General features: G+C 37.6%; 1 protein-coding gene across 1 annotated transcript in view; it reads left to right on the top strand.

Moving 5' to 3' along the window:
• The window catches only part of cerk (ceramide kinase), a 36,667-nt gene that overhangs the window by 5,161 nt on the left and 14,563 nt on the right, over nt 1–16,943 (top strand). The window contains exons 2-6 of the mRNA XM_053314232.1: nt 7,872–8,009; nt 10,482–10,604; nt 11,900–12,025; nt 12,669–12,735; nt 14,204–14,349. Coding sequence (XP_053170207.1) covers nt 7,872–8,009; nt 10,482–10,604; nt 11,900–12,025; nt 12,669–12,735; nt 14,204–14,349 — 600 coding nt within the window. The remainder of the gene's footprint in view (nt 1–7,871; nt 8,010–10,481; nt 10,605–11,899; nt 12,026–12,668; nt 12,736–14,203; nt 14,350–16,943) is intronic.

Genomic DNA, 16,943 nt, shown 5'->3' with positions numbered 1-16,943 from the left:
AAACACAAAATCTCTGGTGCACCCACAAGAGCACATTGGATATTATGTTTGGATCAAATTCATGACAATCATCTCCACATCTACGGTACACTATCTTAAATTTTGTCGGTGCTGATGAAAGAATGTCTGAGAGGTAAGTCTTAACACCCGTGTGCAAAACATCTAAGGTGTGACAAAGAATTGGCAGGTGTTGTGTTTGACATTAGAAAGGGTGAAAGAAACCTGTATAATGGAATCCTGTTAGGTGGGATGCCACTTTGTTTTAGGGAATCAGGATGGGCAGGATCATATCAAAAAGATTGTATATATGCATCGTAACAAGCACATATACCTTTTGATCCACCATAGAAAGTATAAAGGTATAAATCCGTAACTATAGCAATTTGAACTGAATGTGATATGACTCTCATAGTGATGAACCCACATAATTATCAGCTGACTCTGCAGTTCCCCATACCTATACAAAGCTTTATAGTGACTTTGAGCATATTTGTTAAAGTTTTCTGGCCCTAGATTTTACTTCAACTTCAACTTTATTTATATAGCACTTTAAAACAACCACAGCTGAAACAGAGTGATGTACATAAATAGATACACACAGGAACATAAAACAATTAAAACAAATTAAAAACAATAAAACAATAACTGAAAAACAAACAAACCATAAAACACTGAAACAGGAGCAGAGTCTCATGCACGGTTGAAAGCCAAGGAATAAAAATGGGTTTTAAGACAAGTTTTAAAAATGGACAGTGAGGATGCTTGTTGAATATTACTGTTTGATTCACTCCTATTGGTCTTATTATGTTGTTTCCATCCATTGTAAAACAAAACAAAACAAAAAAATCAGTGAGGGGATGACCTTTACAAATGGAAAGAAAATAAAACTAAAAGTTGCATTTTGCATTACTTGTAGAATATAATAGTACTTTTGAAGGTACAAAAGGAAGGGCACTTGCAGTGGTTTCTACCCCAGTAACAACTTCAATACATTTTCTTGAACAATGGCCTCTCTTCAGAACCGCATTCTTAAATTATATGGTTGAAAGTATTTCCTACTCAAAGAGCTGAATTTAGCTGACCTCCTAAGCTCCATTACATTAACACAAAGATCCTCTTTGTTTCATGGTTACAGTTATTGCCAAGATCATGCGTCTTAATCCTCGTCAAGTACTGCTTGTTTTTCAGCTGTTAAAGAGCTACTTCACAGATTTTAAACTTCATTGCTATGTTCAGCTTATAATATAACATTCACTCAAATAAACCTCTATGCTTACCATTGCTCTCTTTTATAGACAGGTTCTGTTCACAACCCAAATCTAACACCTGGATGATACAATCATGTGTTGAATGGAGACAACATATTTAATGTTCTTGGTAACAAAGTCTGTATAGTAGTGATTCCCAACATAAAGGAACCCCAGCAAGGGATCTGAAGATAAACCAGGGGGTAGGGCTATGACTTTATTTTGTGTACATTAGTTATATTCTTTTTATCAGACTTTCCTGTAAAGTTTGCATTTTTCTTGTGAATTACTGGGTAATTTTTACATGTTTAAGCCTCTATAAAAGGTCAACTGTCACAGTTTGTAGACATATGGAACCTGTGAGAAGGGATTGCAAAAAGACAGAACTTAAGTTCTCAGTGTGAAAAGCCAATTAGGTCCACTGGTGTATACAATCACGTGTATAACAACTCACAGATGTTCACACTGGTCCTGGCCCTTTAATAATGTTTTCATTGCATCACAGGTGTTAATCCTTATCATGTGGTTTGAATGGAAACCAGTGGCACCCTGTGCCCTAAGGACTTCGATGTTTCTGGCACAGTAGAGAAAGGCACTAACAATGCCAGAGTTACGGATTACATTCATTCACAGGCAAAGCAATGTACCGCCATTGCCAGAATTCGATGTCCCACTGCCTGTCTTGCACATTGATAGAGTTATACATGCCAGGGTTAGGGAATCATTTTCTATGTTGCTCCCTGTACTTACTCCACGTGATTGTCTCTTTGAACTTGGCAATACTCCCATTGGCAACCAGAAGCCCTCAAGGGGAGAAACTGAAGCCTGAAGTGAAACCTATTTAGCAGTGTACAGTCGGACACTTGTTCTAGGGAATCAGGATGGGCAGGATCATACAAAAGTATTTTTCATATACATTGTAACAAACACAGATACCTTATGATCTGCTATAAAAAGTACAAAGGTACAAAACAGACAGTACAAACTATAGCAATTTGAACTGAATGTGAAAGATGACTCTTGTAGCGATGAACCCAGTTGCAAAGTCAGCTCCCCTTAGCTCTACAAAGCTTTATAGTGACTTTGAGCATATTTGTAAAGGTTTTCTGGCCCTAAATGTTACTGTTTGATTCACGCCTATTGCTCCAGCAATTGTAAAAAATACAAAATAAAAACCTCTAAAAGCCCACAAAAACCTCTAAAAGCCCACATTCCTAGTTAGCAACTAGGTGACAGTGGGCAGTAAAGTATCAATTTGCAAATTTCCATATGACAAACACAGGAACAATCTCAATCTAGATATACATAGGGTCTAATGTTGTACTAATATAGCAATATTTTGACATTTTGGGAAATACTACTTTGTCTGTTAATGATGAAGCTACAGCCAGGAGATGGTTAGCTTAGCTTAGAAAAAGACAAGAGGCTGTCTGCCTTGTAAAAACTCGCTTACCAGGACCTCTAAAGCTCACTACTTATCATATTTCTGTTCATGTATCTCATCTCTATAATCTGCACAGAATATGAAGTGCACTTAACACCTTGTAAAACCATAACATGACAAATTTCACACTCACATTTTCAGGGGTGCTGGTAAGTGGCTTTTGCTACCTTTGGGCAGAGCTACGGTAAGCTAGCTAGCTAGCTTTATATAGCTGTTTCCAGACTCATCACAAAACTAGCTGGTTGTTGTACTTGACGTTTAGCTTGCAGGCACAAGTGTGGTGTCAATCTTCCCATCAAACTTTCAGTAAGAAAATGAATAAGCATATTTTTCTAAATAACTGAATTATACCTCAACATGTAATTTATTGCATTAATGATTAATTTGAGAATTGTTGGGAAAATATCTTTAGTTTTAGGTTTTTTTAGGGTTAGGCTACACATAAATCATGCTGTGAATGATGTACAGTCTTCTTTTACACAAGCTACACTGGGGCAGAATAGACGAGTCAGAAAAAATAATTTTTGGAAGTTTCTTTTTCCTTTTCACTATTAACTTAGTTAATACTTTCTGGCTTTATATGAAAACATTTATATCCCTGCAGTCTCAAGTGTTGTTGTGATTAGGTTCTGCTGAGAATCGTGAGTCAGTTATACAAACACTGAGCGTCACGCTCCAGGTCACACAAATGTAATCACTTATGCCTTCAATATTATTTGAATGATAATACAAGCGTTTGTTTTTCATTTTGAGCTAATCAATCCTTCCTGTGTCATTATTTGTGGTTTCCTTCAGTACATCTTGTAGTTTGAGATGTTGGAGCTTCTTTTCTTGTACTTGTTTGTCACATCTACTGTTTACCGTCTTGGAAACTGTTAGCTGGAGCAGAAGTAATGGCAAGCAATGGTTTGGTGCCACAAATTTGGTATTTTTGAAATGACAAAATAAGTAAATGATAAAAAAACAAATTCCATAAGCCTTTCACTATAAGATAGGTGAGGAAAATGGATGGCCTAAATGACACCCTAGCATCACCTTTGTTTTACATTTGAATGCTTTACTTTAAATTTAAAACAACTTCCACACATTAGAGAAAAAAAAGAAAAAAAATCCTCTTCCAGTTCCCAAAAAGCTGACTTTTTGCAGATAGCAGACCTTTTCAACTCACAGCAACACACTGTGACATACTGGTATGAATAGGCAGCACAGACTGACTGACAGTGCTAAGATTCTTTTCAAGCACAAAGAAAAGTATGTCAGAGCAGAGCAGAGAGGATCTCTGTCTTGTATGACTGAGGGCTTAGCGTGTAGCTTAGGGACTGCACTGAGCTAAAAAGTAGGGAATTTGTGTGCAAGTATGTGTTCTCTGTGTATGTGTGTGGTTATGGGATTATTGTGTACTTGTGTGTGCATATCTATCTGAGTGTGTTTGTTTATGCCTCTGTGAGTGTGTGTCTGTGTGTGTGTCTGTGTGTGTGTGTGGCAGGGTTATTGGAGCAGTGCTGGAATGTGGGAATGTCAGCTATTGTTTCCAATTCCTTCCCTAACACAGTTCACTGGAACTGTTGCTGGGTGCTTCATTTTTTGAGGTTAATTTGACCGAGTTGACCCAGAGAAGTGTTTGAGCAGCTAGAAAGCAACACCGCCTGTACTGACTCAATCATGAATGATGGCTCCTTGTCTTTGATAGAGGTGGATTTGCCTAATAATCTATTACAGAGCAACGATTTCATGCATTTTTTTATTTTTTGGATGTCACTGTAAGCCTGGAAGCTTAAGATAACAAACATGAAAATGTGTAAGATAGGACATATAATATATTCAGCAAAGTGTCATATGGCATATCTTGGGTACAAGTTTGGCACTGGAAAAATAAACAGCAAAAGCAAGATTTCATGTCAAATTATCTCACATCTAATACAATTTGTTGTAATCTTTTGTTCATTTGGACTATCAACATGCAACCTTTTACCAAAGATAATCTGCTTCTGCTTATCTGTTTATACTTGCATGAAATGATTTTTGGCATGTTAGAACATCCTCCTCAAAACACCGTATCCACACATTTCAGTGATAAATCAGAATATTAGTATTACATGTTGCACACTGGGGAAAAAGAACTGTTGAAGTTGATGTGAGTCAAAAGTTACTTTCCTGCTGGGTTTTACTTTCCACAGTCACATGTACGTGCGTAGAAGGTGTGATTAAATCAACAGCTGAAACAATAAACTTCCTTATTGATCTGTTTGTGTAAGATATTTCCTTAAGACTGGTCAGTGTGACATGGCTACCTAAATTCCTTTGTCAATAATGAGCCATTATTAATCTTATGATACCATGTAATCAGAGATCTCCACCTACAAAAGTCCGGGGATTTCTAAATACACAGTAGTTCCTTGAACAACATCAAGAACAGCTGCTAACAGAGCTATGCCCTTGACATTTTATCAAAGACATGCCTTACCAGAAATGATGTTTACACCCCATTCTCCTCTGTGATAAACTGCATGTGCCGCTCTAAAGTCTTTAGACTGGTACTGCAATGCAAGTTTTTTTTAGAATCTCTAATTGTTTCCACACAGTTTTAATAAAGTCTGGAAGATTGTCCTCAGTCTCTATGAGTGAAGCATTTAAAGACCTACCTGTGAGTCTAAGACATTATACATGTCACAAGAAAAAGCATAGGTGTAAGTAATAAAATTAATGAGTCACCTGCTATAGTTTTAAAACAATATAGGGTCCTGTTGTTCAATGTCACAATTCCTTCCTGGGACACTTGAACAGAACAGACGTTTTCCACTTGGACAAGTCAAATTGTCTACTTTGAAAAATCATATCTAAGAAAAAATGTAAAGTAACAGCGGCCACTGTGGCCACAGGCAACAATGACATAATAATGATGTTAAAACATAGTGTAGGAGCACATGTTAAAAAACATTCATGTAGAAGTAACATAAAATAGAAAATAAAACCTATAACCTAATAAGAAAGTGGAACTAGAATAGGATAGCCTACTGTTCTTTATATTAGTAGTGGTACTGTAATGTATTTGTTGGGACCATGTTGCAGTGTTAAACATAAACCTAAAGCACATCACATACAATGTCTGCATGTGGTGTCAGTGGTAACAGAGCTGAGAAGCTTTTAACAGACTTGTTAATTTGGTTTTAAATGTGCTGATGAAACTGCAGCTCCTCATGTCATCAGATAGGGTATTCCACTGAGTTGATGATACTATTTTTTTGCTTAATGGTGTAATGTAATTTATTACTTGATGTAACTACTTAATGTAAATGTAAGGTTTAAATGTGCTTACATTCTCTCGGTGCCTGTCTGAGTTTCCCCTGGGTGTTCTGGTTTCTTCCCTCAGCCCAAAGGTGTTAGGAGGTATACAAACTTTATATTGTATATGTGTGTGACTTTCTACTGTATACGTTTTAGCCCTGCGACACATGCTCAGCCCTCCCCGCAACCCTGAACAGGATAAGCGATATAGAAAATGGATAGAATATATAAATCACAATAACTTTCAGTAATCCATTTTATATTTTAATTCAACACCAACAACTACTTTGGCAGAGCAATAGGTGCCATTTTTCAAATAGCTGGAGTGAAACTTCTCATTCTTGTTCTTTCTGAATAAAGCCATTACCCATATGGCCATAACTCTTCTTCCTATTTGTCAAAGTGTGAATATCGATGGCCATAAAGTTATTCATGCCTGCATGGCGCATCATCTTTATTTGAGAAAGAAATGAAATCCTATTCCCTCAGACTCCCAGGAGAGAAATAATATGCCATGCCTCCCTCCCATCCATTTCACCATATCAGCTGAATAAATTTGTAGGAGAGAGTGGAATGCTTGTATGTGATGCAGTTGAAGAGGTCAGTTAAACTCATTGCAAGTAATAGTGTCCTTTCCCAGTGCCAAAGTGCACTTTTGAGTTTGTAGCAGATCCATTTTGGATGCTCAGGATCTTTATTCGTATAGAAACACAAGGGAAAATGATATTGTGGGACCTATTTTCCTCCTGAGCATTGAGTTGTACCTCTTTATACAGTCCATGTTGTAGGTGTTTAAGTAGACACAATGAGATTTTAATAAATAATCATCAGTAATGTGAATATAATGATTAGGTGGGTGAAGGTTAGTAATAAAATAGCTAGAACAGCGTGGTGAGTTTAAAAAAATGACATCACTTTACAGTAATGCTGCCTTTAAAACCAAGAAAAAACAATACTTATGCCATATCATGATATTACGATATCCAATATATAAGAGGATATCTAGTCTCATATCGGGATATTGATATAATATTGATCTATTTCCAGCCCTATATTTAAGGCCTTATTTTAATGATTTGATTTTTTGTTTAATTGACCAACTTACCATCAGGACATATGTTCAAAGAAGCTGTTTCCCCATCAATTCCCTTTATTTTCCCAAATCCCCAGTGAAATGAATGGATACCTTTTTTATATTTTTTGATGTCACTTAGCAACTTTTTAATGTGACTGACCTACCCCGTCACTTTCCTGCCAGGAGGAACCAGATCACCCCATTCTTGACAAATTCGGTTAATGAACAGGCCATTTAAGTGCTGCCAAAGTCTTTCATCCCAAAGTCATTTTAGACTAGCAGCCTGAATCTGGTTCCCGTGGGAAAGAAGAACAAGGGAATGCATTTCCTTCACCACCTCCTCACCCGCTCTCTTGGGATATGGCTGTGTTTTCCTCCCATTCATTTAACCGTCTGTGAAATAACTAATAGGCTGCCATTGTGAAGTCACTTTAAGACAGGTTAAAGTGTAAGCCATAAAACCAAACTATATGAAGAATGTTAACCTGCTTCATCAAACTGAGGGGATAGTTCTCTGTGGTTTTGTCACTATAACTAACCTATTTCTCAATACAGAAGTCATGGGATCCTTTTGTTAATTTAAAACAGTTTTTTATGGCAGCTTTATCATAAAAATATTTCTGATAACCTTTGTGCTTGGTGTAGAGTATATTATAACATCCAGCTCTACAGTTGCTTTGGTTTGTCAATGTGTGTCTATGAAGGTGCGAGAGAGTAAATAAGTCATTATACAGACTAACTGTGCCAGCAAAAGGGCGTCATGCTTTGGTAATTGTGTAAATCAGTTGGATAAAATATGATTATGTTCATGTCTCTGCAGCTCACAGCCATGCTGCTCTACTGTGTGAAATCGTGGCTGTCCGCAAGACGGAAGACAACGACCAAGACGACACAGAGACCAGGAGGAGTCAGAAAAAAGCAAAGCAGCACTCTGAGCAGCATCCATATCCATTCACAGGTAATAAACCTACACCAGTGTACAAGCTTAAAGGGGTACTCCACCAATTTTAATTAACTAGTCATGGTGAGTACTACTTAGACTATGTTTACACGTGCCCGGCTATTTTCATAAACGGACATTTCACCCTCTCCGTTTACAAAAAAAACTGCGTGCACACCAGTCCGTTTTCAGAAAAGTTTCCGTTTACACTAACCGTGTATATATGCTGTCAAGAGCAGCTCAAGCCCACGTTAGCCAATCAGAATCCCGCATAGCAACAACAACAACGTCACTTCGTTCCTCCACATAGTACAACACTTGTATTTGCAAATGCAAACAAATATAAAGGGATTGCACCAGCATAAATGTGACTGCTATTCTGCATGCATCCATGATCACCATAGATTGTAAACATAGACTGTAGATCGTAAACAATGTTGCATTTAACCCAGGAGCAGTTTCCGGCTCCCCAAATCTCAGTTTTTCTCTGCTTACATGCAAACGCGCATGTACAGAGTTTTCAAAAATCTCCACTCTGGCCAGAGTTTTTAAAAAGCATCGTTTTCAGGGGCAAATTCTCCGTTTGAGAAAGGAGGGTGCAAACGATGGATAATGTCTCAGTTTTTAAAAATAACCGGGTACGTATAAATGGGGCCTTAGTTGCATTAGGGGAAGTGTAGGATTCAATGATTTGGGGTCTTGACCTATACTATCTACTGAAAGACAGGATGTTTCAGCTTCTGCTACTTTAATGTTGATCATTATTAGTTTTTATCTCTCTTTCTCTGTCCTCCAGTTTTATGGAAGTACAATGATAAATCTCTGAAGTGTCCCTTTCGGAAATGAATGCAGCACCTTTTGTTCCTTCCAAAATCATAGCCTGAAGTCACTTTTCATCACTGTCGCTTTCATTTTACTGTAGAAGGTTAAAAGCTCATCACAGATACATTTTGGCACAAGTGTGCCAAGAGCGTGTGTTCAGCTCCACCAATCACGAGTGATCTAACATTGGAAATAAGCCCATAGACAGCTCCATGGTTTGAAAGTAATGCATTAACAAGAGAGTCCCTCATAGCTTAGCTGACTGGGTCTAAGATGGCAGCATGCCAGTGACTTATGGGCTAATGCTTGATTTTGAGCCATTAGATTATATCCAAACAAGATTGGATTTACATTATTTATCACAGCCAAATGTTAAAAATTACCTCACTAATGTGAACCTTTACTGGTGTTAGAGTTTGTCGAGTTTGACACAGCAGCATTCCCACTTTCTTCAGAAACTTGCCTTCAAAGACACATCTCATCACTTACAGTACATCATGATTATGTAACATACTAAAGGATGATTTCCCACCCACTCTGAACATGTCTCTGCCTATCCCACTTTAAGCACAAGGTACTGTAAGCAATTTGGTCTGAGAAACTCGCCTGGAAAGTTAACTTTTCTATCTGATGAAAAAAATGCTTAGTGTGATAATTTGACTTTGAAATGCTTAGTGGGTGAATCTGCTGTCAAAGTGCTTAGCAAGTGAATTTTTTGGTCCTTAATGTAAATATTTCAGTGATGTTCCTAGCAGGATATTATGTGACTGTGTCTCTACTTTTTGTCTGACTATCAGCATAGGCGTGTTTTACTTAACTGACTTCTCCTTCATTCTCCACATACCCTCATTTCTTACTCATTCACATATCTGATTGGCTCACGTGGCGGGGAATTCTTCTCACACTACATTTTTTCTGTTGCAAAGCCAAGTAGTGTTTACAAGAATAATGAATGGACACCTCCCTGCTGACGTAAAAAAAAAAAACCCTGCCCTGGAGCCTTAAAATACTCACTGACAGTTGGGTGTTTCTCAGTGATTCATACCTGGGGAGGTACTTTTTGATAATGAATGACCTACATCACGGGAAAGGAAAAAACACACACCCATTTGTTGTTATTACATGAAATCTGATTAGGAATAGTCTTATCTTGATGACAGCTTTTCTCTTTTGTTGACACTTTTTCCCATCATGTCTTACAACTATGACATGTTGGTTGGTAAGAGAGAGACTGGTTAGAGAGACAGACGTGTAACATAGCAGCTGACAGTTCAATCCCTGCAACAACTTCTGTGTTCCATCAACAGTTATGATGAACCAAGCTGGAATTAGATGTGAAACAACAACAGAAAGAAATTTTGATTGTAATAATTTGATCATTCAGATGTGAAGATTTGTTGATTTTCTCTTTTCTATTCAACTAAATGGAATACTTTTGGATTTTGGACACATTCAAATACATCAACTTGCATTCTAAGAAATTGTAATCTGCATTCTTCACCATTTTCTGTCAACTAATTTATCAAGATAACAATTTGCAGATGAATAAATGAAAAACATACATCAGCACTTTGTTTGAAAATATCTAGCACATTTTCGTATAATTCCATTTTTTCTTTTTCCTCTTGCTTACCTTCTGTTCCCCTCTTCTTTTTTGTTACTTTACAGTTTCCTACGTGAGACGGACAAGGCAGCACCAGTGGCGGTGTAGTGATGTCACCTTCCACTGCGCCAGTCAGGGACTTTGTGAGCAGTGGATCCAAGTTATCAATGAGCAGCTATCATTATTCAGTACGTAAACTGTGTAATGTTCCTGGTAAAGTACTTCGGACTTCAAATGTCTTCATCAGAATCAGTTTATTGGCTAGGTGTCATATTAGTGCCACACACTAGTAGTATCATATAGTATACTGATAGGCATGAAGCTCTACTGTTTATGGTTTAAATATACTCCTGGCATGGATGTAGAGTTACATTAATGATCTACTGTTATCTGCTGTGGCCTATCATTAAGAGCTACTCCAGAGCAATATACTACGAATACATTATATAACACACTGGCATCATAATGATTTAGAAATAGATACTGCTGTAGTTTGTCTATCAGGTTAGACTGGAGAATGTTGTGCTGCACAGTTCATTCTGAAAACACTGAAGTCCAGCTTCGTGCGTAGACATCTGTGTCATCCATGCTGACTCAACCATCAAAATACAGCTGTTTGGATAATCATGCTCAATATGGAGATGTAAGGAAATCAACATAATGTTTTCCAATGATGTATTAACATATTAAATGGCCATTAAACGTTATTAAACCATTAGTCAAAGAATATTTTGCTGCATTATATTTGTGACCTAGTTGAGAGTAATTAATACTTTGGGACTTATAATATGATTACAAAGTGATTGCATTATTGGGTTCTACAGGATTTAGTGTGTATCTAGCATGAGGAAATTAGGAGTGTAAATTAGGTTTAACCCATTTAAAATTGTCTAGTTGGCCCCTTTTTTGCCTGGAAGGATGAATCAATCTAAGAAATGAAGCACATTCATTTGTAAAGATGAAGTCGCACTGTGTTCAATAGCACCAGCGTGATCCGCAGTACACCTTTATATCAGCCATTGGCAATCCATTTATGTAATCTAATGGAACTTTTGTCTTATTGCCAAACAATATCACACCCTATATTTCTTTGTGCTCATTTAACACTTGATCCCAATCCATTCATTTTCAATTTGAGCAGTTGCTGTATCTCAGTTTGTTGTTCTTAACGCAGTCCGCCACAACAGCCATAAACAAGCCATTTAGTATTCTCCATTGCAGCACTTTGTAGGTTTATCACCGAATGATGCAGTGCCTCTGAATTGCTTCACACTCCTCCCATAGTCAGTAGACACACCATTTATTTCTTGAGCAGGCGTGTTTCGGTGAACAGTCAGTTTGACTGAGCATTTTGAGAAAGGTCTCTGGTTAATGAAAACTTCATCACGCTGCTGTCACTTACACATTTGTTAAAAAAAAAAAAAGAAAGGTAAACACAGACCCCTTTTTAATGATTGCCTCATACCCCTCCCTCACTTTGCAGCCAACCGGCCGAAGAGCCTCCTAGTGTACATCAATCCCTACGGGGGGAAGCGGCAAGGGAAGCGTATTTACGAGCAGAAGGTGGCTCCGCTGTTTCGCCGCGCCTGCATCTCAGCCGACGTGATTGGTGAGTCCATATGAGTAGCACACCTCAACATTTAAATAAAAAATGAGTCGCAATGGCTGCCATATAGATCTCGACTGCCACGTGGCCTCTCGCAGGGACCGAAGAGGCTTGCAAGGATATGATTTGGCTTATAGTGCCATTAATCACACAACCAACTTAATGGAAGCTGTGATAGTTGATAAGCTTGGGTATCCAAACACATCTATTATTCAATAAGTGTTTGCTGCAGCTACGCATAGTCTGGGGTATTGATGGTCCATCAGAGTGAATACTACTCACACTGGGCTTCCTACAGCTGCTATGAATTGCAGGATTGTATTTATGTTGATATTATATGCCTGGTAAACTGATTTACTGTTGAAATTTTGTTTTTGTGTGCTCATGCAGGCCTCATTTTGTGGGCTAATATACAATATCTGAATTAGGTTGTTTTGTGCCACTGTGCCTATGCTCTCTCTGAACATTAATCTATATGAAGGGTTCTAGTGAATGTCTCAGAAGTGCAGTTGTTCTCCTTGTCCTGTATTTCAAATGCCAGTAATAGCATGCTTGTTATGCTAGTCAAAGCACAAAGAGTCTACTTATTATGCCTGTACATTCCCTTTCATTGAACAAACACTTGTCATCTGATTCATCTCCATAGTTACAGAGCGTGCCAATCATGCCAGAGACCACTTGAAAACAGAGGCCAATCTGGATAAATATGACGGGTAAGTACTCCAACACTACACCGTGACACTGAGTTATCTCTAGTCTATTCATATTGTAATAACGTTATTGAGAGGATGCCTTTGAGCCATTTATAAGTTATTGCACATTTGAAGTTTGGTATGAGGCCCTGTTGTGCAGTAATCCATTCTAATCATTGAGACAAAGGGAGTGTGTTTCTTGATTCTGATTATCTTAGACTTTCTTCTTTAGAGTTTCCTGAGATATGGATTTCTCTAACCTGTATTATGATTTAAAAAAAATCTTTATTAATGTCTTTAGATTAGGATTTCCTAACATTTTGCAGATAAACACACGTACACTGATGAAGTTGCAAACACGCAATAATAATTTCATTCACAAACAAACAGAACCACCAGATGTGTAGTGCAATAAAATAAGTAGAAATTTAACCAATAGAATATAAAACCAATTGAATGTTAAAAATGCTATGTGTGTGCTAATGCATGTTTAGGAGAGATATAAATGAACATAAAGAGCTAGTAATCTCATCAGGTAGATCATTCCAAGTTGAGGGACCATGATTGCAGATATTCAAATTGAAGAAGTACATTTCAACATCATCTGCATAAAAAATGGAATCTGATATATTACCTAAAGGCAACTTGTAGACAGAGATTAGCAAAGAAGGTCATTTAAGAGAAACAGCCATAAAACCAAATAAATATCTAAAACAGTTACCCATATGCCAACCAAATGCTTAAGACGTTCAACTAAATCAAGTGGTGAAATGTATCCAAAAAGCTGCTAAGATCTAAAAGCAATAAAACAGTCACTAGAAAGGTGTATTAGAATTTTCACATTCTACCATCATTTTAGCCATGCAGACATGCATTCTTTAGAATAACTTTCAATATCTGTAGAATAAATCTAAATCTACAAATCTCTTACATATGTCAAATTGAAATCACACTGCACACAGTATTGCTGCGTTTGTGAGTAAAGGGAGCATGTGTGGGTAAAATGTAGTTGATAGTGGAACATAAAGGGCATCAATAACGTGAAAGATTTTTCCTATCGAGTGCACCGCTGAGTTCAGCTTCTATTCATCAGATATTCCGTCCAGCAGAACAAGGTTAGAGTCCATTATCCTTTTGCTCTGCAATTCATACAATTTATAGGGCCATTTCTGTGAGGCTTTGAGACAGACTTAAAAAGTTGTTTTTGCTGGGTGCCACAGCGTGATATTCATGTATATTGAAGGGTTTCACGGTTAGGCTGGCTGCCTACTTGTGTTATTGTCAAGGTTTTCTGGCTATGTACTTCTTTTTCTCTTGATGCTGCGCTTTATTGCAAACACATGTATATGAATTTGAACTGAGCAACCCAGACTACCTGTATGGCTTGTAAATGTCCTCAACAGAGTATCACAGAGCTCAAATCAAACTCATGTGCACTGTGTTTAAAATGTAAGTACTGATATAAAGCATATCATATGTCTGTGTACAGGGTGGTGTGTGTGGGTGGAGATGGGATGTTCAGTGAGATCCTACACGGGTTGGTCACCAGGACCCAAACGGACAAAGGCGTGGACCAGAATCAATCAGAAGCTGAATTGGTGCCATGCTCTCTACGCATTGGTATCGTCCCTGCAGGTAAGCTTTCTTTATTATACTACTGGAGGATTTGAACACAGCAGGGTATCAATAGCACTTTTTGCAATAATGGTTTCTATTCTAAATGTCAAATTATGGGAGTACTTCATGTCAAGATGGTAAGTCTGTGTGAATGAATGGAAAACATTGCACAGGATTAAGATGAAGGAAATAAACTGTATACCATATCAGTTACAGAAGATTAAAGGAATATTACCACCTAAAATGTCAAGTTTGAGGTATTTTTCTTATGTTTCGGTGAATAAACTACATACACTTTCTGAGGTGAGCATCATTCCCCAGAAGTAAAGCGCATGGGATTCTTTTAAAGCTCAACATTCTGCCTATACACTCAGTCCTAAAGGGGGGGAATCAGATACCACTTCTCTTCACCACCAGCCTTTGTACAACATAATGTAATTCTGGCGCAACATGTAATAATTTGCCTAAAGGACATGTCTCTGACTTTTTTTCTTGTTACACTTTCACCATCACTGTTGCTCTCCTCACATACACATCCAGTATTACCACAGTATTACCAGCAGCTGAATGCACCAAGTTTACATGAGGTCTCTCAAACTTGTCACAAGTCCCTCAGGGAAATGTTGGAAATCACTAGCTGTACAGTACATGGTTAGAATAAAGTGACTCCAGTATAAAATAAATTCCACATCACCAAATAGTCCCACAGAACATGAATATGCATGTAGTGATTGTTGACAAGATTTACTTGCACGTTGGATGTCAAGTGTTTTCCTTAGAATTGTACAGAAGATGTGCTAGACTGTATTTCTCCTGTCACAAATATTGCGTAATGTCAATGTATCTGGAAAAAGTCAATAAAGATATTGTTCAAAAAAAAGAAGATGTGCTAGAGTTTGAAAAAGTACGGGTCACTCGCGCATAAAAACCCAACTCACCAGAACTGTTATTGATTCCAGTTGTGAAGAGCTTCAGCCCCGCTGATCTGGCATTGCTGAGTTTTATAAGAGAATCTCTATGGCAACAGGACAGGGGGTCCCACTAGGGGCTTGCGGAGGGTCAATCATTACAAGTGCCATAAATGGTAACATGCTGAGTGACATTTTGAAATCACTGTAATTTTCATGAGGGTAGGAATACAGAATATGAAGACCAATAGGAGGCAATCTGGTGCACAGCTTGATGGTTATAGTAGGAAAATTGTCCATGATTTGGATAGGCTGACTTTTTGTGTTATTAGGCTACAAACACAGACAAATGAGAATATCAGGTCTGCAATGTCTGCACAGAAACCTGTACAAAGGTCTAACATATCATCACCACACTTCAGCTCAGATGCATTAAACTGTCAGTGAAAACTCAGGACCGCTGGGATGTAAACTCAAGCTGTTACACAATGAGTGTACCATTTCAATTCAAGGACTTTAATAGTTGAATTAAAAGTGCTTTGGTTTGCTTTAATTATAATATTGGGTGAAACAATCGCTCAAATGACGAATACCAACGTCCCCCCAGTACTTTTAACTTATGGCTGTTTTTTGCAATCTGTTAAGTAATGCATGTGCACAGATATTTCAATAGGCAGTTAGCTAAATTAAAAAACAGGACTAAGAGTCTACAGCTGCACTAGCAGTTCCATGAGACTGTACTTAGTGCTTCAAGCTACATATTAACATCTAGCTAGCATGTTCACAATGACAATGTTAACATGCTAATTTTTAGTAGGTAGGTTGTTTACCTTCTAGGGTGTTTAGCATACTAATGAGCTGATTAGCACTTGCAGCTGAGGCTGATGGGTATGGTATTAGGTTTGCAGGAATTTGGTCACAATGCATTGGACATATTAATATTTTGAACAGAGGAACATGGTGAGATATTTCTGCCTGGATCAAAGTGGTGAAGTGAATGAACAACATTGCCTTTTAGCCACCATGGCTAAAAAAGGGCACCTTTCTACTTCCAAATGTTGTCTTACTGAAAGAAATTACTGTTGATAATCGACAGGAGATATCTGACATTTATAAGAATACAGGAACAATATCAACACCAGTAATATAATATTGATAATATTTTATTTAGTGCAGAGGCCATTTTGTCCAAAGAAGATAGAGAGGCTGCATCTTGAGCCACTGTAGCCACAAGTGTATGTCAGCTTACCAGCAATTAGCCTACTAGCTCTAGTTTCTGTTTTGTGTTCTTGAACATCAGCCTGTGCAAGAGTAATTTATGATCATTAATTAATTCCACAAATGTGTGAGGCAACAACATTCAACTTCCTGTGTGACACATCAACATGCTGCCTGAATATCAACCGCAAAACAGAGAGTCCACGTTCATTTGGGATGGGTCAGATTCATTTTAAGTAGCACACTTCAAAGCTATAAAATGCTATAACCCCTTTCGTAATGGCAATGCTATAATGCTTATTGCTTTATTCCAGAACAGGCCTAAAGACCTTTTCTTGCAAATTGATTTAAAAGCCCGGTAAACCTGTTTTTTTTATCAGAGTCTTAGGCATACTATGAGCAATACATGAGCCTACATGAAAGCAAAATCTTTCATCAAAGTTAAAAATGCGTTTTTAAAAAAAACAAAAAAAAACAGTTTATTTC

The sequence above is a fragment of the Scomber japonicus genome, chromosome 23 (assembly GCF_027409825.1).
Source record: "Scomber japonicus isolate fScoJap1 chromosome 23, fScoJap1.pri, whole genome shotgun sequence".
Classification (NCBI taxonomy): Eukaryota; Metazoa; Chordata; class Actinopteri; order Scombriformes; family Scombridae; genus Scomber; species Scomber japonicus.
This window is presented reverse-complemented; position numbering and strand designations above follow the sequence as displayed.